Below are 25909 nucleotides of genomic sequence, written 5' to 3'. Positions count from 1 at the left end.
TCTCTTTCTCTTTCTCTTTCCTCTTTCTCTTTCTCTTTCTCTTTCCTCTTTCTCTTTCTCTCTCTTTCTCTTTCTCCTCATCCTTTCTCTTTCTCTCCCTTTCTCTTTCCTCTTTCTCTTTCCTCTTTCTCTTTCTCTTTCTCTTTCTCTTTCTCTCTTTCTCTTTCTCTTTCTCTTTTCCTCTTTCTCTTTCCTCTTTCTCTTTCTCTTTCTCTTTCTCTTTCTCTTTCTCTTTCTCTTTCTCTCTTTCTCTCCCTTTCTCTTTTCTCTCTCTCTCTTTCTCTTTCTCTCTCTTTCTCTTTCTCTCTTTTCTTTCTCTTTCTCTCTTTTCTCTTTCTCTTTTTCTCTTTCTCTTTTTCTCTTTCTTTCTCTTTCTCTCTCTCTTTCTCTTTCTTCTTTCTCTCTCTTTCTCTCTTCTTTCTCTCTCTTTCTCTTTCTCTCTTTCCCTTTCTCTTTCTCTTTCTCTTTCCCTTTCTCTTTCACTTTCTCTTCTCTTTCTCTTCTCTTTCTCTTTCTCTTCTCTTTCTCTTTCTCTTTCTCTTTCCCTTTCCCTTCCTTTCCCTTTCCCTTTCTCCTGTTCCCTCCTGTTGTGTCCCTGTGTCCAGACCTAGTCAGCCATGCTGTGGCCAGCAGGACAGACAGCAGGATGACCAGCAGGACAGACAGCAGGACAGACAGCAGGACAGACAGCAGGCATGGCCAGCAGGATGGCCAGGAGAATGGCCAGCAGGATGGCCATCAGGACAGACAGCAGGACATCCAGCAGACATTCAGTAGGACATTCAGCAGGATGGCCAGGAGAATGGCCATCAGGACAGCCAGCAGGACAGACAGCAGGATGACCAGCAGGATGGACAGCAGGACGGCCATCAGGACAGCCAGCAGGACAGCCAGCAGAATGTGACAGAGTTTGCACCCAGGACATGCCCAGAGCAGAGGGTTGGTGTTCCTGGCCATGTTACATTAAATACAGCGTAGTAAAATTCAACACAACTTGAATAAAATTGAAATTGAAATTGATACAACTCACATTTTATACCATTAAGTGCCATTTACTACAACTGACATTTAAACAGATACAGCTTAGAAGTTTATAACATTAAATGCAATTTAAATTGAAATTCATACAACTTAAAATTAATATAAGTAAATCTAATTTAATACAATGTAAGCCTTATTTCATATAACTTAAAGTTAATGCAAGTAAATACTATTTATTGTAATTTAAATTTAAAGTGATACGACCTTGTTTTATGCAATTAAATAAAATTTAATAGAATTTATACATATATATTATACATATTTTAAATTCATACAACCTAAAGTTAATGCAACTAAATATTGTCCATTAGCATTTAAAGTAATACAACTTAAATTTATACAACCAAAACACAGTTTAATACAAGTTGAAATTCATACAACTTTAATACAAGTAAATACAAATGAATGCAATCTGAATTTAAATTCATACAACTTAAAGTTAATGCAAGTAAATACTATTTAATATCACTTAAATTTAAAAGCATACAACTTAAATTTATACAGTTAAATACAGTTTAATGCAATATAAGTTTAAAATTCTACTTAAAATTACTACAAGTAAATACAAATTAATGCAGTCTGAATTTAAATTCGTACAACCTAAAGTTAATGCAAATAAATGCTACTTGATACCACTTACATTTACACTAGTACAAGTTAAATTTACACAGTTCAATACAATTGGCTACAACTTAAATTTAAATTAATACAACTTCAAGTTAACACAATGCAAAATAAGATTAACATCTATCAAACTAACATCAACAGCTACAAAATACCTACAAAATCAACTTTTTGCAAAAACGATGCGTCTTTTCTTTGGCCCTGTGGCCAGGCTCCGTGGGTTGGGAATGAACATGTTGGTGTTTTCCAGTCTCAGGTATTTCTGCCTCCTTGAGTCCAGTTGATGTTTTCCATTCCAGGGGATTTGCACATGTGAGGCCTTTAAGTAATGCTCCTCTCCTTCCCTCAGGAACTCTTCAATGAGTGCCACCTGCAGTTAGAAAGAAATGCTGTCACCAGCAAGTCCATTCCCCTCCATAAAAGCTTCAAAGCTGCTGCAATCAGTTTATTTCCAAACTGATAATCATTAGAGACAAAAATACACAAAGGCTCTGCTTGGACGGCTGGTTGGTGCTCAAATTTGTCATTAATTTTGTTTTCTCCATTTCTGTTTGGATTCAATTCCTTCATTGCTGTGGAACAGAGCTCAAGATGCACGCCGTGCATCATGGGAGGATCTGAAGAATCCATCTGCCCATTGCATTTTAAGCTGAAATAATTTTAAAATAAAAAAATCCCGCTCTGCCGAGCTGACAGGCATTGGGTGGAGTGTGGCTTCTGCAGGCACAGCACAGAGGAAAGGTGTCAGAGCTGAGATGGAGAAATACAAACCACACACTCCATTTTCAGAAGGCTTCAAACCCGGTTTTTATCCTAGCATGCCTGCTTTTTATACAATCTTAAAAAACCCCTAAATTTACACTTATTGGTCAGAAGAGACAAAGTGCTCATTGAAATAGAGAGCTGCAGGTTTCTCTTATTTCTCCTTCTTTTTCCTTCTTGGTTTTTATGTCAACGACCCTGGTAGGAAATTCTTCCAGGGGTAAACATGGATCCTCCCATCAAACTCCCCTCTAGCTCAGAGGAGTGGCTGCAAAACCTCTTCCACAGAAAGGGCTGGGAATGAATCCAGGCGTGGCTTCCTCCTGTATTGATCCTGAGCTGTCCCTGAGGAGCTCCTCAGCCCTGGCCTGGGACTGGAGCTGTGCCACAAGCTCTGCCTTGGCTTGGAGAGGGCGTGGGTTTGGCTCAGTGGAGGGGCAGGGGGATATTTTTGGGTTGGTGTTTTTGGGTTGGTGTTTCTGGGTTGGTGTTTTTGGGTTGGTGTTTTTCAGTTGGTGTTTTTCAGTTGGTGTTTTTGGGTTGGTGTTTTTGGGTTGGTCTTTTTTGGGTTGGTGTTTTTGGGTTGGTGTTTTTGGGTTGGTGTTTTTCAGTTGGTCTTTTTGGGTTGGTGTTTTTGGGTTGGTCTTTTTTGGGTTGGTGTTTTTCAGTTGGTGTTTTTGGGTTGGTGTTTTTCAGTTGGTGCTTTTGGGTTGGTGTTTTTGGATTGGTGTTTTTGGGTTGGTGTTTTTGGGTTGGTGTTTTTGAGTTGGTGTTTTTGGGTTGGTGCTTTTGGGTTGGTGTTTTTGGGTTGGTGTTTTTGAGTTGGTGTTTTTGGGTTGGTGTTTTTGGGTTGGTGTTTTTGGGTTGGTGCTTTTCAGTTGGTATTTTTGGCTTGGTGTTTTTAGGTTGGTGTTTTTGGGTTGGTGTTTTTGGGTTGGTGTTTTTGGGTTGGTGCTTTTGGGTTGGTGTTTTTGAGTTGGTGTTTTTGGGTTGGTGTTTTTGAGTTGGTGTTTTTCAGTTGGTGTTTTTGGGTTGGTGCTTTTGAGTTGGTGTTTTTGGGTTGGTGCTTTTGAGTTGGTCTTTTTGGGTTGGTGTTTTTCAGTTGGTCTTTTTGGGTTGGTGTTTTGGGTTGGTGTTTTTGGGTTGGTGTTTTTGAGTTGGTGTTTTTGGGCTGGTGTTTTTGGGTTGGTGTTTTTCAGTTGGTGTTTTTGGGTTGGTGCTTTTGAGTTGGTGTTTTTGGGTTGGTGTTTTTGGGTTGGTCTTTTTAGGTTGGTGGTTTTGGGTTGGTGGTTTTGGGTTGGTGTTTTCGGGTTGGTGTTTTTGGGTTGGTGTTTTTGGGTTGGTGTTTTTCAGTTGGTGCTTTTGGGTTGCTGTTTTCGGGGTGGTGTTTTTGTGTTGGTGTTTTTCGGTTGGTGTTTTTGGGTTGGTGTTTTTCAGTAGGTGTTTTTCAGTTGATGTTTTTGAGTTGGTGTGTTTGGGTTGGTGTTTTTGGGTTGGTGTTTTTCAGTTGGTGCTTTTGGGTTGGTGTTTTTGGGTTGGTGGTTTTGAGTTGGTGTTTTTGGGTTGGTGTTTTTGGGTTGGTGTTTTTGGGTTGGTGTTTTTGAGTTGGTGTTTTTGGGTTGGTGTTTTTGGGTTGGTGTTTTTGAGTTGGTGTTTTTGGGTTGGTGTTTTTGGGTTGGTGTTTTTGGCTGTGGCTGCCCCTGGATCCCTGGAAGTGTCCAAGGCAAGGTTGGACCGGGCTTGGAGCAACCTGGGATAGTGAAGGGTGTCCCTGCCCATGGCAGGGAGTTGGAACTAAATTACCTTGAAGGTCCCTTCCAACCCAAACCATTCTGTGATTCTATGATTCTAAACTCATGAAAATCTCGGTACACAGGCACAGAGCAACACATTGCAGTGCTACAGATGCATGATTCATGTCTGCATGTGTATGGTGGGGGCTGTTTCTGAGCGAGGCAAGCAGGGAAGTTTATGCACAGTTCCATCTGCTGCCCTGGGGTGCTGAGGGCACAAAGAGCCTGGGAGAGAAGCTTTGCCCTTTCCTCCTGCCCATGGAGCAGGCAGGGGGCACCTGTGGAGGGGATGGGACGCACGTGGCACTGTGCATGATGCCATGGGAAGGAGTTTTGTGCTGTGCTGGTGAAGCTCAGTGGGCACTCAGGCCTGGCCTTTGGTTCCTGTGCTGCCGAGAGATCGCTGGCACGGGTGCACGGGGAACTTGGGGCTCTCCAGAGAACCCCGTGGGTTGGCTCTGCTGCGATGGGCTCAGCTTAAAAACATGCAGAGGATTGGAGAGAGGACTCCTGGTGGCAGCCTGGTGGGTTTGGACAAGTTGAAATAAAAGTCTGGGAAATCATGTTCCTGCCTGGAACTTTGTGTAGGAATGATGTTCCTGGAACTTCGTGTAGGAATGATCCTGCCTGGAACTTTGTGTAGGAATGATGTTCCTGGAACTTCATGTAGGAATGATCCTGCCTGGAACTTTGTGCAGGAATGATGTTCCTGGAACTTCGTGTAGGAATGATCCTGCCTGGAACTTTGTGCAGGAATGATGTTCCTGCCTGGAACTTTGTGCACAATGATGTTCCTGCCTGAACTTTGTGCAGGAATGATGTTCCTGCCTGAACTTTGTGTAGGAATGATGTTCCTGCCTGAACTTTGTGTGGGAATGATGTTCCTGCCTGGAACTTTGTGCACAATGATGTTCCTGCCTGGAGCTTTGTGCAGGAATGATGTTCCTGCCTGGAATTTTGTGTAGGAATGATGTTCCTGGGACTTTGTGCAGGAATGATGTTCCTGCCTGGAAATTTGTGTAGGAATGATGTTCCTGCCTGGAACTTTGTCCAGGAATGATCCTGGGACTTTGTGCAGGAATGATGCTCCTGCCTGAACTTTGTGCAGGAATGATGTTCCTGCCTGGAACTTTGTGTACAATGATGTTCCTGCCTGGAACTTTGTGCAGGAATGATGTTCCTGCCTGGAGCTTTGTGCAGGAATGATGTTCCTGCCTGGAACTTTGTGGAGGAATGATGTTCCTGCCTGAACTTTGTGCAGGAATGATGTTCCTGCCTGAACTTTGTGGAGGAATGATGTTCCTGCCTGAACTTTGTGTAGGACTGATGTTCCTGCCTGAACTTTGTGTAGGAATGATGTTCCTGCCTGGGACTTTGTGTAGGAATGATGTTCCTGCCTGGAGCTTTGTGCAGGAATGATGTTCCTGCCTGAACTTTGTGCAGGAATGATGTTCCTGGAGCTTTGTGCAGGAATGATGTTCCTGCCTGGAGCTTTGTGCAGGAATGATGCTCCTGCCTGGAACTTTGTGTACAATGATGTTCCTGCCTGGAGCTTTGTGCAGGAATGATGTTCCTGCCTGGAGCTGTGCTTTAGCATGGTCTGCCTGTGCTTTCCATATTTATAGAACAGAATAAATTCTATGTATTATAGGATAAATGTGGGCTCCCCCAGTAAGAGCTGCTCTGGCACATCAGCTGCTGCCCTCTCTGCAGTTGCTGGTGCAGCAGATCAGCTGCAATGGTGCTTGCATTGGGATGCAGCCAGACCCTCACAGGCCCCTCAAGCACCTCCCTGGCACCTCCTCTCTTTTCTGCCATTTGAAGAGAGCAGCTGCAGGGACAGTTCCTGCCCAAGGAGCGAGCTGCTCCCCTGCCCTTTGCTGCAGGCTCTTACCTTCTGTATTTTGGTCCACACCCGCTCTCCAGTTCTTCCTGCCAGGATGTCCATGGCATCTGCCATCAGTGACTGCAGCTGTGGCACCAAGACACAATCAGTCAGTGTGGAATTCACAGAGAAATCATTTCTCTGAATACACAAATCAAACCCTAATTCAAATCCTCGGCACTCTGGTGATTTTGTGACTCATCTTGCACACTGGGCATGGCCAACTCATCTTTGCATTCTTGTGATTTAAAACACTGTGCTATTGCCTTCCCACAGTCCCCTTCCAGGGCAGTCCTGGCACCCTGCACCCTTCCCAAGCCCTGGAACACATTCAGATCCTCCTGATTCAGAGACAGAGAGACAAGGGCTGGCTCCAGGGTGTGCTGCCCTTAGCATCAGTGTTTAGGAACAAGCTGGGGAAAGCTGGTGCCTGAGAGCTGTGCTATTGCTGCACTCTGAACAATTCTCCTCCAAAATGCTGGGTGCAGTTAAAGGGAATGCAAACAGAAGGTTTTGGAGTGTTTTACACGAGGAATTAAGATCTACTAGCACTACAGGTATCAGCATTCCTGGGGTGTGCTCAAGGCACAGGGCTCAGCCAAAGGAAGGGGAGGAGGAGAGGCACCATCTGTCCACAGCAGGCAGGAAATGTTTCCCCCTCCTCTTTTCTCCCCAGTCCCCTTGGACACCATCACCTTTGGCTGCAGCCATCGTCCCAGTGCTGAATGCTGGTTCAGGGCCCAGCCTGTGCTTCTCAGCAGCCCCAGGGGCTCTCCCTCTGCTTGGGGCACCTCTGCAGCAAGCCTGACCAGGAGCAGGCAGGCAGGTTTGTTCTGAGACAGGGACAAACCTGCCTCAGGTCTCAGAACAAACCTGCTCTCCTCCTCAGCTGCAGCCTGGTTCAGGCTGGTTTGCTGCAGGTGCCTTCTGAGGCCAGAGGTGTCGAGGCAGCAAGAGCTGAATCGTTGCAATCATTTTTCCAGGGTGATCTGGGAAGGTTTTGGAGGCAGAAAATGGATTTTCAATAGTTACTGACAGGTGAGTCCTGGTGGTTCTGTCAGTCACCAGATCAGCTCCTCCTCTATCAAAGCACTGAAGGAGGGTTTGAGAACTCTTTTAGATCCCCACATTGGACAAAGGACTTGCAGAGCACAGGGTGTGTTGGATTAAGCTCTTTTCTCACCCAGAGATGGAGTAACTGAGAGGCATTTTAAAAACCTTTATTCTATTTTTTCTATGTAAACACTCTCTCAGACTTTAAGAATTCTCTGCAAATCCATTTCCCACAAGGGTGGCAATATAGAACTCTGACTTGGCCCTTCCTGCTCTGTCTCTCAGCCTCCAAAACAAGTGTTGGAAATCAGAACCTACCAGCTTGTCATCCTCCTGAGAGATTCTCTGCAGGTAGGGAACAGTGGCCAGCTCAGCCATGGCCTGGGCCATCACCTGGGCCTGTTCCTCCCCTCTGTGCAGGTGGCTGAGCAGGCTGGCATGGTGGAGCTGCTCAATGGCCCTGGCACAGGGGCCACGCTCATCCTGTGGGCCCAGGGAAAGAGAGGAGGTGAGGGCAGAGGCACAGGGAGCACCCTGATCTTGGGGTGCTGTGCCCCCAGGCTGCTCCTCAGTGTTTGTGTTGCTCCTGCTCCCAGCACCTCCCAGGCCCAGGCTTCAGAGAGGCAGCAAGGGCTAGGAAAATAAAATGTCATGATAGATGGGAAGGGGAGACAGCAGATAAAAACACAGACAGTTTTCTCCTTTGGAATTGGCTTTTCCATCCTGACCATCACCTGCCTTTCCTGGGTGGCTTTTCCAGTCTCAGGGAGAGGCTGAGGAGAGCGTGCAGCACCTCATGGTTTGGGTGCCAACCCCTGGTTTCAAAGACAGACCCTGGAGGACCTGCAGCCTGCAGGGGTGGAACATGGCACACCTGAAGCACGTTCCAGCTTTCCCAGCTTAGCCAGAGCCAGGGGTGCATCAATGATGCCATGAACTTCAGCCTGGTGGCTGCACAATTGACTTCTCTGAAGTGTTGCCATGGTTTGATCAGCTTGGCTTTGGCACCGAGCTGCTTTGGTCAAAACCAGCCTGAGCAGGACAAGAAGCTGGATTGCAAATGAGGAAGAGAGCAGCAGAAAGAAATATTTGTTCTGTTAAACCCCAAAGATATTATTTTTTCCTCGCCAAGTAAGTTGTAAGGTTTGAGTCTGTAGCTGAAGTTTGGCCATTTTTAATTTAGCTTACGGAAATAAGATGGAATCGTGTTTGCAGCTTGAAGGCAATTGTGGAATACTTGAAAAGAAACAAAAGTGGCCCAGTCTCTGTCAGGGCAATAAAGAGAGGTCAGGCCCCAGCAGCAGAGCAGCAACTGGCCCTGCCCTCTGCTCCTTGGGGCAGAGGTTCCATCCTGCTGGGACCACTGAATGCTCTGAGAACTGAAGGGAAAGGGAATATGTTTCTGCTGACAATGGACATGGACCTGGCAGCTGTTTTTTCCTACACACTGACTCTCTTTTCTCTCCTGGGGCTTTCCTGCTGTCCCTGGCAGCTCTTACAGCAATCCCTGGGGCTGGTTAAGAGCCCACAGGCCCCCAGCTCAGCCCAGTTCAGCCTAGTTCAGCCCAGTTCCCCGTCCTTGCTGCTCTGGAGGTGGCACCAGGGTAGCCCTTGCCTAAATTTGCATTTTGTATACAATAAACTGGTGTTTGGATACAGTAAAGGCTGCTGCCTTACGTGGTGCTGGGGTTTCACCTGGGTTTTCTGGGAGTGCACTTGGGTCTCAGCAGGAATATTTGAATGTCAGAGGGGAGGTGTAAAGCTGATGGAAAATGCTGCTGTGTGGGAGCAGTGTAAATTCCTACAGTGGGGACTGTAGCAGCACTCTGCTCTCATCTCTGACAGGATGAGTTTCTTTTCCCTGTGCCCTGAAAACGAGACCTCTCTGCTTATCTCTGCTTGAACTGTGTGCTCCTGTTCCTCCAAATTCATTTACACAAGAGGGGAATCATGGGCAGTGCAAATCCTGCCTGATTTCAAAGGTTTTTCTCTTCCTAAAGTTACTCTTTAGAGACTGCAGCAGTTGCAATAGAGGAATCTCTCCTCCAAAAGCAAAGAGAGAATTGGGGGGGGGGGGGGATCAAAAAAAATTTAAAACTGCAGTTTTTCTGGGGCTTCCAGAAAGACCAGGATTTTGTTGTGTTTCCAGTGTCCAACCCACACTCTGTCTGTAGCTGTAGCTTTGAAGGGAATGCCCCCAGCAGGAACAGATTTCCAAATCTCCCAAAGCTGCCACTTCCATTCCTCTGCACATCAGGAGCTGGGGGGTTTTGAAAGAAAGCCCCAGCAAGAAAACTGAAAAGCAACTTTAAGCTTAAACTTTATCATACAAACTGATGTGGTTGGACAGTTTTGGTCCTCCAGAGGCAAGAGCAAAGGGCTTCAGGAAAGCAGGGCAAAGGAGCAGCTGTGCTTCCTCAGGGCTGTCTGCCCTCCATCCCCTCCACTCCCTCAGGACACGGGGGATGCTTTTGGCCAAGCCCTGCACACAAACTCCAGCGCTCACTGCTGCTAGCAGGAAAAGGAGTCTGAGTTCCCCACATCTCCAGCTCACGTTTCTTTGCTCAGCAGAATAATTGAAGAATTGCATGGAAATGTCTTGTCTATGTGCAAATTTGATGGTTGAGCCTCGTGCTAATTGTCAGCCCCAGTGCTAAAAGCTGTGGCCATCATGGCAGAAAGTGTGGAGCAGAGGTAACTCCATCACCTGGCACATGAGAAGGTTCCTGCACACCCTCACTCAGATCTCAGTCACTAGAAATGCTTCAAGGAGCAGAGGTAACTCCATCACCTGCACATGAGAAGGTTCCTGCACACCCTCACTCAGATCCCAGTCACTAGAAATGCTTTGTGGGGCAGAGGTAACTCCATCACCTGGCACGTGAGAAGGTTCCTGCACACCCTCACTCAGATCCCAGTCACTAGAAATGCTTGGAGGAGCAGAGGTAACTCCATCATCTGGCACATGAGGAGGTTCCTGCACACCCTCACTCAGATCCCAGTCACTAGAAATGCTTTGTAGAGCAGAGGTAACTCCATCACCTGCACATGAGAGGGTTCCTTCAACCCTCACTCAGATCCCAGTCACTAGAAATGCTTTGTGGGGCAGAGGTAACTCCATCACCTGGCACATGAGAAGGTTCCTGCACACCCTCACTCAGATCCCAGTCACTAGAAATGCTTGGAGGAGCAGAGGTAACTCCATCACCTGCACATGAGAGGGTTCCTGCACACCCTCACTCAGATCTGTCACTAGAAATGCTTTGTGGAGCAGAGGTAACTCCATCACCTGGCACATGAGAAGGTTCCTGCACACCCTCACTCAGATCTGTCACTAGAAATGCTTTGTGGGGCAGAGGTAACTCCATCATCTGCACATGAGGAGGTTCCTGCACACCCTCACTCAGATCCCAGTCACTAGAAATGCTTTGTGGAGCAGAGGTAACTCCATCACCTGAGAAGGTTCCTTCACACCCTCACTCAGATCCCAGTCACTAGAAATGCTTGGAGGAGCAGTGGGGAGCTCCTGGTGGAGCCCAGGGTGGGAGGTGCAGTCTGCTGGGTATGAAATGAGGCTGAGGAGCTGGGTTGGTGGCTGTGTGCAGTAGGAGTGTTGTCACTGACGGAATTTATGAAAATCCTTTCACTAGGATTTCTCTCCTGAGGAGCTGAGAAGCCTCAGGAAAGAAATGTCAACAATAACTCTGTGATGCTGTGGAATGTGGTTTGGAGGCTGCTCACCAACAGGTGCAGCTTTGATTGGTTGCATGTGAATTGTTTTTAATTAATGGCCAATGACAGCCAGCTGTGTCGGACTCTCTGGATCTGTCACGAGATTTTATTATTCCTGTCCTTTCTAGCCTTCTGATGTCTCCTTGCTCTTTCTTTAGTATAGTTTTAGAATATAATTTTCTTTTAATATAAGAATATTAATAATATTTAATATAATATACTATAATAAAATAATATGATATATTAATATATTATCATATATTATCATACTATTATATATTAATATATTATAATTTTATATATTAATTATAACATACGATTAATACATATTACTATTATATATTATATTACTATTATATATATTATAATATATGATATATATTAATATATTATAGTATCATTAATATATATTAATATTTGACTAATATATATAATATATATTAATCAATATATTAATATATTATATATTAATGATACTATAATATATTAATTACTATTAATTATAATATATTATGATATAGTAATTATAATATGTTATCAATATATTATATCATATATTAATTACAATATGCAATATATATTAATTAATATAATAGTATATTAATTATTAATAATACTATAATGTATTAAAATATTATATTAATATATTAATAATATTAATAATTAATTATAATGCACAATACTAAATTATAACATAATAATATAGTATAATGATATAATATAATATAATATAATATAATATAATATAATATAATATAATATAATATAATAATCAGCCTTCTGAAGCATGGAGTCAAGATCCTCATCTCTTCCCTCATCCTGGGGACCCACAGACGCCACCACAGGCAATAAAGATGGGAGAAAATTGCATGCAGAGGGACTTTCAAGAAGCTGTGGGCACTGTTAAGGATCACAGTCAGGTCCTTTTCATTAGGAATCCTTTTCAAAAGAGTCTGAACCGCCCAGAGCCCTGTTCCTAATTCACAGAGCATTTCTGGACACTGCAGGAGCAGGAGCAGCAGGAATCACCCCCAGAAGCCCACGTCCTTCCCTCACACCACATCCCAGCAGGGAACGGGATCCTCACCTTTATCCTGGAGCTTCCTAGAAAAGCCATGGCTGCCATGATCCTTTTCCCAGTGTGCTCCCAAAATGTTTCTGCCTCTTCCTCCATGCTGGGACTCAGAGTTTTTTTCTGGCCTAGGAAGTGAAATCACAGAACCCCAGAGGCCGTGTTTGTTCATCTCCATTTTTGTAGGGGATCTAGGAGGGTGAACTGGGGCAGGAGTGAAGGGGATGGGAAGAGCTGCTGGGACCATCGGGGCTGGAAATGGGCCCCAAGACACCCCTCACCCCCTCATTTAGCGAGGATTTTGGGGGTCACCCCCAAGCCAGGTCAGTTCTTGAGCAACTTGGCACACCTGGAAAGACTGGCAGGTTTTGAGTTACAAACTTCTCCACAGCTTTTCCAATCTCTTTGTCTCTGAAGCCCAGAGTCAGTAAGTACTGCTGGCCAGGATGAGCTTCAGCCTTCTCTGGCAACAGATGAATTCCATGAAGATCTGCACGGGGAAAAGAAAACAATTCCCACTGTCATATTTCCTTTCAACTGTAAGAGAAATTCCTTTTTTGGAGAAAAATATGAGAAGTCTAAGAAGGAGTGAAATGGTCTCCAGAAACCTTCCCAAAACTCAGACAACAAAACCAACACATCCAGCCCTTGCTGGGCTTTGAATCTTAGAGCTCTGCAGCCTTTTGCATCAACAGCTTCAATTTTGCTGATGCCTGAGGTTGGGCATATTCTGCCCAATTCCCCACAGTGCTGTGGAAGTGTCTGAAGGCCAAGCAGCCCAAACTCTCCAACTCTTCTGAATTTGGCTGCACAAGCACAGTGCACAGTCCTAAAGGGCAGCTGGAACCTGCTGGTACCTGTAAATATGTGCTGCACATAATCAGGGTGCTTCTCTGCAAAGGTTTTGTTGGCCTCCTTTATCTTGTCAGCCTTGTCCTCTTTCTCAAAAGGTGTGTACAGAACAGAAAAAGAGACTTCTTCACTGAGGGCTTCTTGAGCCATGGCCTGAAAAAGGGCAGAGAAATGATGAATTTCATGTTGGGTAGAGGCTAGTTAAAAAAACCCCAAACTAAACAACTCGGTGGTTTGGATGGATACTTCATGAAAATCCATCTTCAAGGAGGAGGCAGAGACCAGAGAAACTCTTTCAGATGGGGAGGAGTGATTCCACGCTCTCTGAAGGTCACATCAGGAAGATTTATGAAAAAATGCCTTCATCAGCTGCATCCAGAGGTGTGTCAGGGGGGTTTGGGCTGGATATTAGGGACAGGCATTAGCCCAGAGCGTGGTCAGGTGTGGAGAGCTTTGTGGATAACTGGCTAGCTGAGAAAGGCCACTTTGATGTGATACCGTTGGATAAGGATAGGGGAAACAAGCTGGGGATTGTGAAACCAGTGTCCAATCACTGACAGAGGTCATGGTGACCTTCGCTGAAACAGGAAGATGGGGGAGAAAATCGTTTGCCAGAAAATGAAGATAGCCAAGGTAGAGTAGCTATAAGAATGTAAACATAGAAACAAAATAATCACTAGAGAGCATAGAAGTAGGTGTGGTTGATCTAAGTGTGCTTTAACCAATAATGAGCTCAGCTTTGCAATATGTATAAGCTTCATTAACACCAATATCAATACGTGTGAGCTATCAATAAACTTTGGGATTTGCTGGATATTGTGTGCTGCAATTCCTGTGCCGTTCCCGACAGTTCAGGCGCTGGCAGAGGCTCCCTGGGGAAGCGGTGGCAGCTCCAGAGCCGCAGGAGCAGCCGGGCAGCGCCCTCAGGCCCAGGCTGAGACCCTGGGCAGGGCCGGGAGCTGCGCTCAGCCACCCTGGGGAAGGATGAAAGCTCAACAAGAAAATCTCACAGGTTTTGAGTGTGCCTGGCAGAAAGAGCTCTGGATGTGGACCCTGAGAGTGGAATAGAGATGGAAGCAGGTTTTGAAACAGAAGAGTAATAGAAGTGTAGATTGAGGCTTGCTGAGCCAGTCCTGCTGGTCAACCAAGAAAGCCAAGGTTGTGTTGGGTTGGGCAGAGGTTTTATGACTTAGAGCAAAGCATAAGCTGACCACAAACAAAAGGAGGTTTTTATCCAGCAGAAAAGCACCCCGGGCAAACAAACATGCTGGTGGGGCAAGGAGGAGAAAGGGCTCAGGATTTCCCACTGCCAGAAAACTGAAAAGCAACTTTAGGTTAAACTGTGCCGGGCTAACTCATGGGATTGGATAGAATGAACCATAACATGGAAATGAGAGCAGTTGTGACAGGAGACAGGGAAAAGTAAAGGGACAGATTGGTTGTTAGGTACTGAGATGCTCAGCAAAGAAAAAAAAAAAAAAAATTAAAGAAAAAAAAAAAAAAGCAATATAACCAAAACTGAAGGTGTCCAGGCTTGTGCGCAGCTGGAGCTGACAGCTGTAGGTGCAGGCTCTGGACTGCTGAAAAATCTTGGATACAATAAACTGCATTTTATATACAATAAACAGTGTTTTGTATACAATAAGCAGCATTTTGTATACAAAAAAATGGCATTTTATATACAATAAACATTACTTGGTATACAATAAACTGCATTTTGTATACAAGACAGCATTTTGTATACAATCTACTGCAGTTTGTATACAATAAAATGTATTTTGTATATAATAAATGGCATTTTGTATACAATAAACTGCATATACAAAATGCAGTTTGGCAAAAGAAACTTCATTTTGTATACAATAAACTGCAGTTTGTATGCAATAAACTGATGTTTGCAATAAACTGCATTTTGTATACAACAAGCAGCGTTTCATATACAATAAACAACATTTTGTGTACAATAAACTGCAGTTTATATACAATAAACAGCATTTTGCATATAATAAGCTGCATTTTGCATACAATTAGCATAATTTTGCACACAATAAGCTGCATTTTGTACACAATTAGCAGCATTTTGTACACAATTAGCAGCATTTTGCATACAATTAGCAGAATTTTGCACACAATAAGCTGCATTTTGTACACAATTAGCAGCATTTTGCATACAATTAGCAGAATTTTGCACACAATTAGCAGCATTTTGCACACAATAAGCAGCATTTTGTACACAATTAGCTGCATTTTGCACACATTTAGCATCATTTTGCACACAATTACCATCATTTTGCATACAATTAGCATCATTTTGTACACAATTAGCAGCATTTTGCACACAATAAGCAGCATTTTGTACACAATTAGCTGCATTTTGCACACATTTAGCATCATTTTGCACACAATTACCATCATTTTGCATACAATTAGCATCATTTTGTACACAATTAGCAGCATTTTGCACACAATAAGCAGCATTTTGTACACAATTAGCTGCATTTTGCACACATTTAGCATCATTTTGCACACAATTACCATCATTTTGCATACAATTAGCATCATTTTGTACACAATTAGCAGCATTTTGCACACAATAAGCAGCATTTTGTACACAATTAGCTGCATTTTGTATACAATAAGCTGCATTTTGTACCCAATTAGCATCATTTTGCACACAATTAGCATAATTTTGAACACAATTAGCATCATTTTGTACACAACTAGCATCATTTTGTACACAATCAGCATCATTTTGCATACAAATAGCATCATTTGCATACAAGTACCATCATTTTGCATACAATTAGCATATTTTTGCACACATTTAGCACCATTTTGTACACAACGAGCATCATTTTGCACACAATTACCATCATTCTGCACACAATTACCATCATTTTTCACACAATTACCCTCATTTTGCACACAATTACCCTCATTTTGCACACAATTAGCTGCATTTTGCACACAATTACCACCATTTTGCACACAGTTACCCTCATTTTGCACACAATTACCATCATTTTGCACACAATTACCATCATTTTGCACACAATTACCCTCACTTTGCACACAGTTACCCTCATTTTGCACACAATTACCCTCATTTTGCACACATTTACCACCATTTTGCACACATTTACCACCATTTTGCACACAATTACCGCCATTTTGCACACAGTTACCCTCACTTTGCACACAGTTACCCTCACTTTGCACACAATTACCCTCATTTTGCACACAATTAGCAGCATTTTTCACACAATTACCCTCATTTTGCACACAATTAGCACCATTTTGCACATAGTTACCCTAATTTTGCACACAGTTACCCTCATTTTGCACACAATTACCCTCATTTTGCATACAATTAGCATCATTTTGCACACAATTACCCTCATTTTGCATACAATTAGCATCATTTTGCACACAATTACCCTCACTTTGCACACAGTTACCCTCACTTTGCACACAGTTACCCTCACTTTGCACACAGTTACCCTCATTTTGCACACAATTACCCTCACTTTGCACACAGTTACCCTCACTTTGCACACAATTACCCTCACTTTGCACACAGTTACCCTCATTTTGCACACAATTACCCTCACTTTGCACACAGTTACCCTCACTTTGCACACAATTACCCTCACTTTGCACACAGTTACCCTCATTTTGCACACAATTACCCTCATTTTGCACACAATTACCCTCACTTTTCACACAATTACCCTCATTTTTCACACAGTTACCCTCATTTTGCACACAATTAGCACCATTTTGCACACAGTTACCCTCACTTTGCACACAGTTACCCTCATTTTTCACACAGTTACCCTCATTTTTCACACAATTACCCTCACTTTGCACACAATTACCCTCATTTTTCACACAATTACCCTCACTTTGTACACAATTACCCTCATTTTGCACACAATTACCGTCACTTTGCACACAGTTACTCTCATTTTGCGGATCCCCAGTGTCCCACGCCCCCCGGTCCCTGCCCTGTGCTGCTCCCCGCGGCGCTGCCCAGGCCGTACCTGCCAGTAGAGCTGCAGGCGGTCGCTGGTGTCCGGCGCCGCGCCCTCGGCCAGCACGTACAGGCACTGCGCCACCATGGCGCTCCTGGGGACACGGGCACAGCCGTGAGGGGCTGCCTGCGCCAGGATCCAGGCAGCAGTCCATTTATTAATTAATATGTTAAAGTACCAGCAATGCAGCGCTGGGTACAGCGGGGGAAGTTTTCCCTCCAACTGCACACCCATGGTTGAGGCTTACAGGTATTTATAGGGGTACTCATCAGCTTTCTCAGCAGTTTCTATTCCAATCTTTACTCATCAGCAGTTTCTATTCCCAATTTTTACATCACGATTCTATACACTATTGTGATTTTAGTTTTTCTCAGGATGTATCCCAAAAGGAGGATCCCAGATGGTGCTGGTCCAGTTTCCGAAAAAAGAAAGATGAATCCCATCTGGTGGAGTCCATTAGACCCCAGATGTGGGTCCACCTTTTAATTGCAAGGATTATAAATCTAACAACAGTGATGTCCAGCTTCCCTTTGGTCAAAACCATAAATCCTTGGGTTGATGTTCATCTTCCTTTCTCAAGCTGCTTTTCTCTGCTTTATTAAGGTGTGAGATAAGCATATTTCCTTCATATATATTCCAAAGCTATAGTTTCAAGGATACAAGCAATATTCTAAAATTATACTTCAAAAGGTTTTTATTGCAGAGCTCTTTAAGGATTAACTGCAATCAAAGAGCAACATCCTTAACGCTTTAATTCCAACGCTCCTAAATCAACCAGGGTTAATTGCAAACAAAGATGCGTTCAAAGGCCTTTTTCCATGCTTTACTTTCCTTGGGTGTTATCAGAATTCACAACTGTCTCATTGCTGGTCTCCACACATACCACAATCACAAATACACACATTGCCTGGATGTACCTGACACCAAACACAGCTTTGGATTTCACAAGAGGCAGAGAGAGCACGGGCAGGCAGCTCTGAACAGTGCATATTCTATGGCTCTACGCAGATATTTACTTTACTTTGTGTTTTGTTGGATTGGTAGCAGTGCTGTATTAATGTGAAAAACACCAATCACTTGTTTTTAAAAATTTTAAAAGTTGAATAGTAATAAAATGGTTATAAAAATAGTAATACAATTAGAGTAATAATAATTTGGACAATTTGAATTAGGACAATATGAGACAACAAATACAAAGAGTTATGGACGTCTGGGTACCTTTTTCTGGGCAGCAAAAGCCCGAAAAAGGACACCCGTTAACACAGGATTAACCCTTAAAAGCAACAGCCTGTTGCATATTCATACACCTCATCCATGATGCATAAATTCCATTCAAACACAGGATTCTGTCTGGTCATCCTCAACTTCTTCCTCAGGAATCCTAACAGCGCCTTTGAGGCAGGAAGAAGTTCGTTTCTTCTGATAAGAGGGCCATAAATCCTTCTTCTCTGAAAGATTCAGGTGTCCTGTGGCTGCTATCTCACTGCAAGCCCTTCCTTTAAAAAAAAGTATCCTACATAGCATCGTTTCTATTTTAACAATTTTTTAAATTACCTAAAACTATATTTAACAATTTAATATTATATGTGTTGTGTTAGAAAGTAATGCTGTGTTAAGTCTCTTAAGTACTCTTAAGAGACTTAACACAGCATTACTTTCTAACACAACACATATAACATTCATTTGAATATTTGTGAAAAGCCAATCATAAAATACACATTTTTCACAATTAACATTGTAATAGTGTGGTGAATGTAGTTTCGTAGTTAAGAGGTAACTTTTGTAGTTAAAATAGGAACTATGTATGTGGGATTTTTTCTTAAAGAAAGGAATGAGGTGCTTGCACCAGATAACAGCCACAGGACACCTAAATCTTTCAGAGGAAGAGAATTATTGCTCCCTTTTCAGAAGAAACCAATTTCTTCCTGCCTCGCTCAGGCTTGAAGACGCTGTTTGGAATAAGAGGAAGGAGCTGGCACTGCCCAGACAGAATTCTGTGTTAGAATGGAATTTATGCATCATGTGTGAGATGTATGAATATGCAACAGGTTATTGTTGTTTTTAAGGGTTAATCCTCTGTTAATGTGGGTCCTTTTCAGGCTTGTGCTGCCCAGAAAAAGGTACCCGGACATCCATAACTCTTTGTCTCTATTGTCTCTTATTGTCCTAATTCAAATTGCCCAAAATTATTATTACTCTCATTATGTTGCTATTTTTATCACCATTTTGTTGGGAAAATTAATCCACAAACACCAGAGGTTTATGTCTAAAAAGGAGACAGAGGAGTCCTTTCTGGCTTTATTCCAATAAAGGCAGAGGCCGTGGGGCATTCCCCTGGGATCTCACCAATTTTTGGAGGACACAGCCTCCTTTTTATCCCAATTTCCCAGCCACATTTCCCTTCTCTCTTTCCCCATTTCTGAGGTACTTGAGAGGTACAGACTTCCCAGAACACCTGATACCAGAGATGTCCCTCTAATGTACAACCCTCCCTTTTCATTTTTAATTCTTACTGAATTTAGAGATTTTTCTTCCCCATTGTTTCTTTCATCTTTCAATGTCCAATTTCATTTATCAGCAAACTTATAATTTATTTGTAAAAGCAAATAAATTTCTTTTTCCATTCATCAATCAGTGGAATCTTTCCCATCGTTTCTTTTATCTCCCAGTGCTGGTTTTATCTACCAGCAGAACCACAGCTTGTTTGTAAAGACAAATCCGCTATTCCTCTCCATTTTATTACTATTAAACTTTTAAAAACTTTAAAAACAAGTGACTGGTGTTTTTCACACAGGGAAGGGGCTCCGTGGCCAGGCTGGAAGGAGGTCCTGCTTAAAGAGTGCCAGGTGAGCTTTAAACCAAAGCTTACACAGAACTCCCAAGCATCAGCAAACACATTTTTAGCTCCATTCAGGGCCACAATTGGGATTTTTCCCGTCACAGCAGCTGGGGGCACTGGAGCTCTGCTGCCCCTCAGGTCAAACACACAAAGCCAGGGCAGGGATTTGGGCAAAGCCTGGCTCCTGGAGGATGTGCCCCTGCTGAGAGCTGTGGAAGGGGATGCACAGGAGCTCTCTGGAAGGGGACCAAGCTGCAGAGGTACCTGGCAGCCTCCGAGTATCTGTGCAGGCCCCGGAAGCAGGCGGCTTGGCGCAGGTGGTTGCAGAAGTGAGAGGGGTTCTGGATGATGCTCCTGGGGGAGAGAACAGGCAGGGACAAGGTTGGCCTGGCGTTCCTCACACCACTGAAGCTCCCAAGAATCGAGGGGTGCCTGAGGCAGACTCCAAATGCACTTCTGCTCTCTGACTCAGTGCTACATCTCAAATGTCAGGGGAGCTCTCTGTCTCTGCCTCCCTCCTCCTCTCTCTTCCGCTGTGATTGATGAAGAAAACATTACTAAAAATATTACTTAAAGGTTCATTTCATTGTGGGCTCTCTCCCTCTCTCTCCAGCTGTGATTGATGCAGAAAACATTGCTAAAAATATTACTTGAAGGTTCATTTCATTGTGGTCTCTCTCCCTCTCTCTCCAGCTGTGATTGATGCAGAAAACATTGCTAAAATTATTACTTAAAGGTTCATTTCATTGTGGTCTCTCTCCAGCTGTGATTGATGCAGAAAACATTGCTAAAAATATTACTTAAAGGTTCATTTCATTGTGGTCTCTCTCCCTGTCTCTCCAGCTGTGATTGATGCAGAAAACATTACTAAAATTATTACTTAAAGGTTCATTTCTTCGTGGTTTTATCCTAAATGCAATTTCATTAGGGGTTTGGGTATTGCTCTAGAACGAATGCTCCAGGTTCATATTCTCTCTTGCCTTTGGCATGCAGGTATCATAAGCAAAACTGCCACAGCACAAGTTCTTGTTAAGCCCCAGCTGCCCAGACAGGAGCAGCAGGTGCCTGGCCCATCTCCCTGGAATCACTGAACCTGAGATAGTTTTAAATCCTTTCTGTACAAGGCACAGGTGCAGCATGGGCAAACCTTGCCCTGTGTGCCAGACCCTTCAACAGATGCCATTAGTCCAACCTGGACACCAGCTCCACACGAGTGTTCTCCTGACTCCTCTGTTCTCATTTTAGACTGGCTCCTCCTGCACAGCATTCATTGCTAGCCCTGGTTTCAGTTTGGATTTCAGTGAATCCCGTCCTTGCTTTCCCTTACCTGTGGGAGTGCTGCAGGGCAAGGCCAGGCTGCCCCAGTTTTAAGTAGCAGATGACGAGCTTGGACTCGATCCAGCTGGCAAGCCTGGAGATGTCATCGGGAGAGGACTTCAGGGCATCCTCCAGGGCAAAGCCTTCACTGCAGAGCTGTGCACGAAACAAAACCGTGATTTCCAAATATTAGAACACACCACTTGCTGGGTGGAAGCACTTTTTGGTGGAGAAAACTGAGGTCTAATAGGCTTGGGCTTTAACTAAAGTCAGCGTTACAAAAACCAGCACAGAGGACAGAGGGGTCTTTCAGGGATTCTCTGTGGTTTTTGTTTCTGAGAGCTGGATTTCGAGGCTGCTGAGGAGCACCAGCCCTACAATTCTGTGCTGTCCCAATCACTCTGTCCACAATCCCAGGGATGAATTCGCTCATCCATTTTCCTGGTATGTCCATTCACCAGCCTTTCCTCTCAGGAGGAGACAAATCCTCCTTTCTTCTTAAGTAACCTCTGCTGCTGTTCCTACCACAGCTCATTTCAGAACAGAGCTGAAAAAAGCTCAAAAGTACTTAAAAAGGACAACACTTTATCATTTTACTCACTGACTGCTCTAATATTTATGGCTTTAAAAATTTACTTCAGTATTGTAGAAAAAAAAAAAGAAGAAGGAATAGGGTATTTGCCTGTGAACTGGAAAGCCCTAATATTTGACAAATGCTTTTGAATGAAGTTTGGCAGTACTAAATAAGTGCAGTCCCTTTGTCAGAGTTTGAAGAAGCTGAAGGTATTGGAGTGAGGGTGGAGAGAAAGGATTAGCTGGGGCAGAGCGAAAGCTCCCCAGTTACTGAGAGGGCGTTTCAATGGTGGCATTTCAATTTCCTCCACACACCAATACAGTAAAGAACTTGGAGAAAAGTACAGAATCACCTGAAATTCTTTGGCTCAGCCCAACACTTCCCTCCTTCTGCGGTTTATTTCCAACTCCCAACTTTCAGATTTCAGGCAAAATCACATCTCAGCATTTCTCTCCAACCCCATGCACTCCAGACTGGTGCCCCCGCTTCCCTTTGCTATTCCTGCCCCAGGGAACGCCCTGGCTTTGCTGCAGGGGTCCCAGCTGCCCTGGGCTCACAACCCTTCAGCCCCGGTACCTCCAGAGCCGTGGAGAACTTGGCAGCGGCCGCGGCGAAATCGCGCTGGCGGCACCGAGCGCTGCCGTCCCGCAGGGCCGCCCGCAGCCCCGCGCCAGCCCGGAGCCCCCGGCTGTCCCCAGGGCCTTGGGCAGGAGCCTGAGCTGCGGGTGCCAGCCCTGCTGCGGGTGCCAGCCCTGCTGTGGGTGCCAGCCCTGCTGCGGGTGCCAGCCCTGCTGCCGGTGCCAGCCCTGCTGCGGGTGCCAGCCCTGCTGCCGGTGCCAGCCCTGCTGCGGGTGCCAGCCCTGCTGCCGGTGCCAGCCCTGCTGCTGGTGGCACCGCTGGTGGCACCGCAGGCGCCACCGGCTCGCCGGACTCGAGCTCGGTGTCCACCTCGTCGGCGCAGATCAGCTCCGCTTCTATTTCCCCGAGTCTGGAGAGAGGGATGAGAGGTGGAGGGCTGGGGACTGTCCCCGAGCTGCTCTCTGCTGCTGCTGGTTCTGCTTTTGTCCCCGACACGTCTCCATGGCTTCCCGCTTTCCGCTTACGGCTCGCTCTGTCTGCACCGCCCTGGGGTCGTTCCTTGGGTTCTTTCGGCTCCTGCCAGGCCTGCAGAGGGAGAGTGGGAGTGGGAGGTGAGGGGACAATCCTGGGATTCAGAGTCACTTCAGGGAATCCAATCCAATCCCAGAATGGTTTGGGTTGGAATGGATCTCAAAGATCATCTCGTTCCAGCTCTCTGCTACCCCAGGCTGCTCCAAGCCTGTCCCGCCTGGCCTTGGGCACTTCCAGGGATCCAGGGCAGCCACAGCTGTGCCAGGCCCTCAGCACCCTCACAGACAGGAGTTTCTTCCTCATGTCCAATCTAAATCTCTTTCTGCTTAAAGCTATTGCCCCTTGTGCTTGTCACAGCTTGCCTTTGCAAAATGTCCCAGGAGAGCTTTGTTTTGTTCCCAGAAGTGATTTCTGACAATGCTTTACCATGGATTTTAGCACCAAACAAGATGACATCGAGGGACAATATGTTAAATTAGTTGCCTTCCCTTCTTTTAACTTTACTGGATGCATTGGGATAAATAGGTTTGGAACATATGATTAAATTAAATTGGATGAAGAAAAGAAAACAGAACTATATAAAATGCAAATATCTGGGGAAAAATGTTTTTTCATAGTCTGGAGTGGAGATCTGATGCTCCATCTCTGCTTTACCCTGCTAAGAGGAGGGCAGATGTTCTGCCCTATTCCAAACTACCACCTGAGGTGCCTCTTCTGATCCCAACAAGAATGGGTGTTCATTCATGGAGAACCAATTTCAGAATCTGCTTAAAAATGTGAAATCTATTTCTACTCTGAGCACTTTGCTTGTATTACTGTTATTATGTATGTAATACTAATGTATAATAGTAATGTATACTGTTATATATAATATAATATAATATAATATAATATAATATAATATAATATAATATAATATAATATAATAATAATGTATTACTGTTATTACAATGAAATTAAATAACACACCAGAGATCAGGTTCCTGTTCTATTTGTTCATGTTCACCACCAAAGATGCTGTTAAACCCATGAAGCAGAGGAAAGAAGTCTCTTTTGGGGTAGAATGGGGATCCAGAAATCAGGCACAGAGAAATGAACCCCACTCAGGGGCTCTCAGGAGAGCCATGGCCAAGCAGCTTCTCCTTGCAGGGCTCCTGCAGTTCTCTGCCCCTTAGGGAATTCCCATTTCAAAGGGGTCCTGAGCCAGCTCAGCACAGCTGCACTCACCTCAGGGGCTCTTGAGGAAGGCTCCTGTTGAAGAAACATCTGGGAAGGGAACTGCTGGCTCAGTCCAAGCTCCTGGAAGGACACAGGGATGAGCTCGCTCAGGTTGGCACGGCTGTCCCTGAGGACGTTGTTTTCCCTCAATGCTTTCCCAGCCTATCCCAGCTCAGGAATTCCAGCTCAGCTCTTCCTCCCCTCCTTGGGAATCCTTTCAGCCCTGGCCTTTGTAAATGGAGCAAACAGAACCCGCTGGAAGAGGCCTTGCTTGGTGAGAGCACCAGAAGGGGAGTTGTTCTCAGCCCCGTTCCACCTGGCCTTGAGCACTCCCAGGGCAACTCTGTTTGCTGTGGGCAGCCTGTGCCAGGGTCTCTCCACCCTGCCCACCCTTCCTCCCTGCAAAGGGAGGAATTTCTCCCCAAGGTCCAGTTGAACCCTGCCCTTTGTCAGCTGGAGCCATTCCCCCTTGAGCTGTCCCTGCAGGTCCTTGTCCAAAGTGCCTGCCCAGCTCTCCCTGAGTCCCCTCAGCCCCAGGCCAGGGCTGGAAGAAGCTCTGGCATTTCTCCTGAGCCTTCTTCAGGCAGGGGGGTCCCAGCTCTCACAGCCTTTCCCATAGCAGAAATGCTCCAGCCCCCCCAGCACCCTCTGATCCCTCCTGTGGCTCCTCTGGGAATCACCTGGGAGGGAACTGGGAGAAGCCCAGGGTGGTGTCAGGGCAGTGCTGGGGCTGGGCTGTGAATGGGGTGCTGAGAATGCAAGGAAAAGGAAAAGCTGCTCCCTCCTTAGAGCCTGCACTGATGGGGGATGTTGGTGTGCCCTGGCATGGCCAGCAGCCCTGGCATGGCAGCCCCAGTTCATGGCAGCCCCAGTTCATGGCAGCCCCATTTCCCTGGCATGGCACCCCCAGTTCCCTGGCATGGCCAGCAGCCCTGCCATGGCACCCCCAGTTCTGGCATGGCAGCTCCATTTCCCTGGCATGGCCAGCAGCCCTGGCATGGCCAGCACCCCCAGTTCTGGCATGGCAGCCCCAGTTCTGGCATGGCAGCCCCATTTCCCTGGCATGGCAGCCCCAGTTCTGGCATGGCAGCCCCATTTCCCTGGCATGGGCTGTCCCCAGGGCCAGCACCAAAGCTGCCACCAGCCCCAGAGCAGCCCCCTGGGGATGCCCTGATGTTCCCAAAGGGAACCATTCCCCATGGGACAGCCCAGGCCCCCCCAGGCCCCGCCTGGGCCAGGCACAGGGGGAGCTGCCCCTTCCCCTCTCACCTGCCAGGGCTCCATCGGCCGTTCTGGCAGTTGCTGGGCTCCAGTTCCACATCCAGGGCAGTTGGAGAGCCCTGCCCCAGCCCAGCTGCCCCCCCAGCCCTGCCCCAGCCCTTCCCCAGCCCTGCCCCAGCCCTTCCCCAGCCCTTCCCCAGCCCTTCCCCAGCCCTGCCCCAGCCCTTGCCCAGCCCTTCCCCAGCCCTTCCCCAGCCCTTCCCCAGCCCTGCCCCAGCCCTGCCCCAGCCCAAACACCCCTGGGGCACAGCGGGCACCGCTCCTGCCCCGCAGCTGCTGCTGGCAAGGTGGGGATGGCTCCGGGCCAGCCCCACCGAGGGCACCCAGGAGCTTCCAAACCAATCCCTCCTTCCCCTGCTGGGGTTCGCCTGCAGCTGGGCTGGGCTTGTGCTTCCAGTGGCCACAAGGATGATTTTCAGTGGGAGCTGCAGCTGTCGCTGTGCAGGCAGGGGCTGGTGCTGAAGGATGTGAGCCAGCTCTGAACACGTCTCTGTCACTGTGGGCCCAGGGCTCTGCCAAGGTTAAACCCAGGCTTTGGGGTCAGGGGCTTTGAAAAACAAACTCAGAATTGGCAACAGCTCCCATCTGGGCTCTGGATGGTCCAGTTCTCATCTGGTCACTCCTGGTTGTCCAGAATTAGATTTAAGATTTTTTTTAGATTTTCATGGGAAAGGCCATTTCAATGTGTTCTTTCTGCACTTATTGCAGGCAAAGTGACTGAT

At 45.7% G+C, this 25909-nt stretch overlaps 1 protein-coding gene across 1 annotated transcript; it reads right to left on the bottom strand.

Annotated features, from left to right (window-relative positions):
• Nucleotides 1–1515: 1515 nt before the first annotated feature.
• SPATA16 (spermatogenesis associated 16) lies at nt 1516–25257 on the bottom strand. The gene is given in 15 exon segments (XM_077173029.1): nt 1516–1938; nt 1941–1965; nt 1967–2035; nt 6115–6192; nt 7477–7641; nt 11978–12090; nt 12312–12452; nt 12820–12967; nt 16858–16942; nt 19952–20041; nt 21015–21160; nt 22155–22292; nt 22452–22742; nt 23916–23987; nt 25176–25257. Coding segments are annotated over 15 exon segments (1686 nt in total). The 5' UTR covers nt 25191–25257; the 3' UTR covers nt 1516–1828.
• Nucleotides 25258–25909: the final 652 nt, after the last annotated feature.

The sequence above is a fragment of the Agelaius phoeniceus genome, unplaced genomic scaffold (assembly GCF_051311805.1).
Source record: "Agelaius phoeniceus isolate bAgePho1 unplaced genomic scaffold, bAgePho1.hap1 Scaffold_105, whole genome shotgun sequence".
Taxonomy (NCBI): Eukaryota; Metazoa; Chordata; class Aves; order Passeriformes; family Icteridae; genus Agelaius; species Agelaius phoeniceus.
The sequence above is the reverse complement of the archived record's forward strand: the minus strand, read 5'-3'. Positions and strand labels throughout refer to the sequence as shown.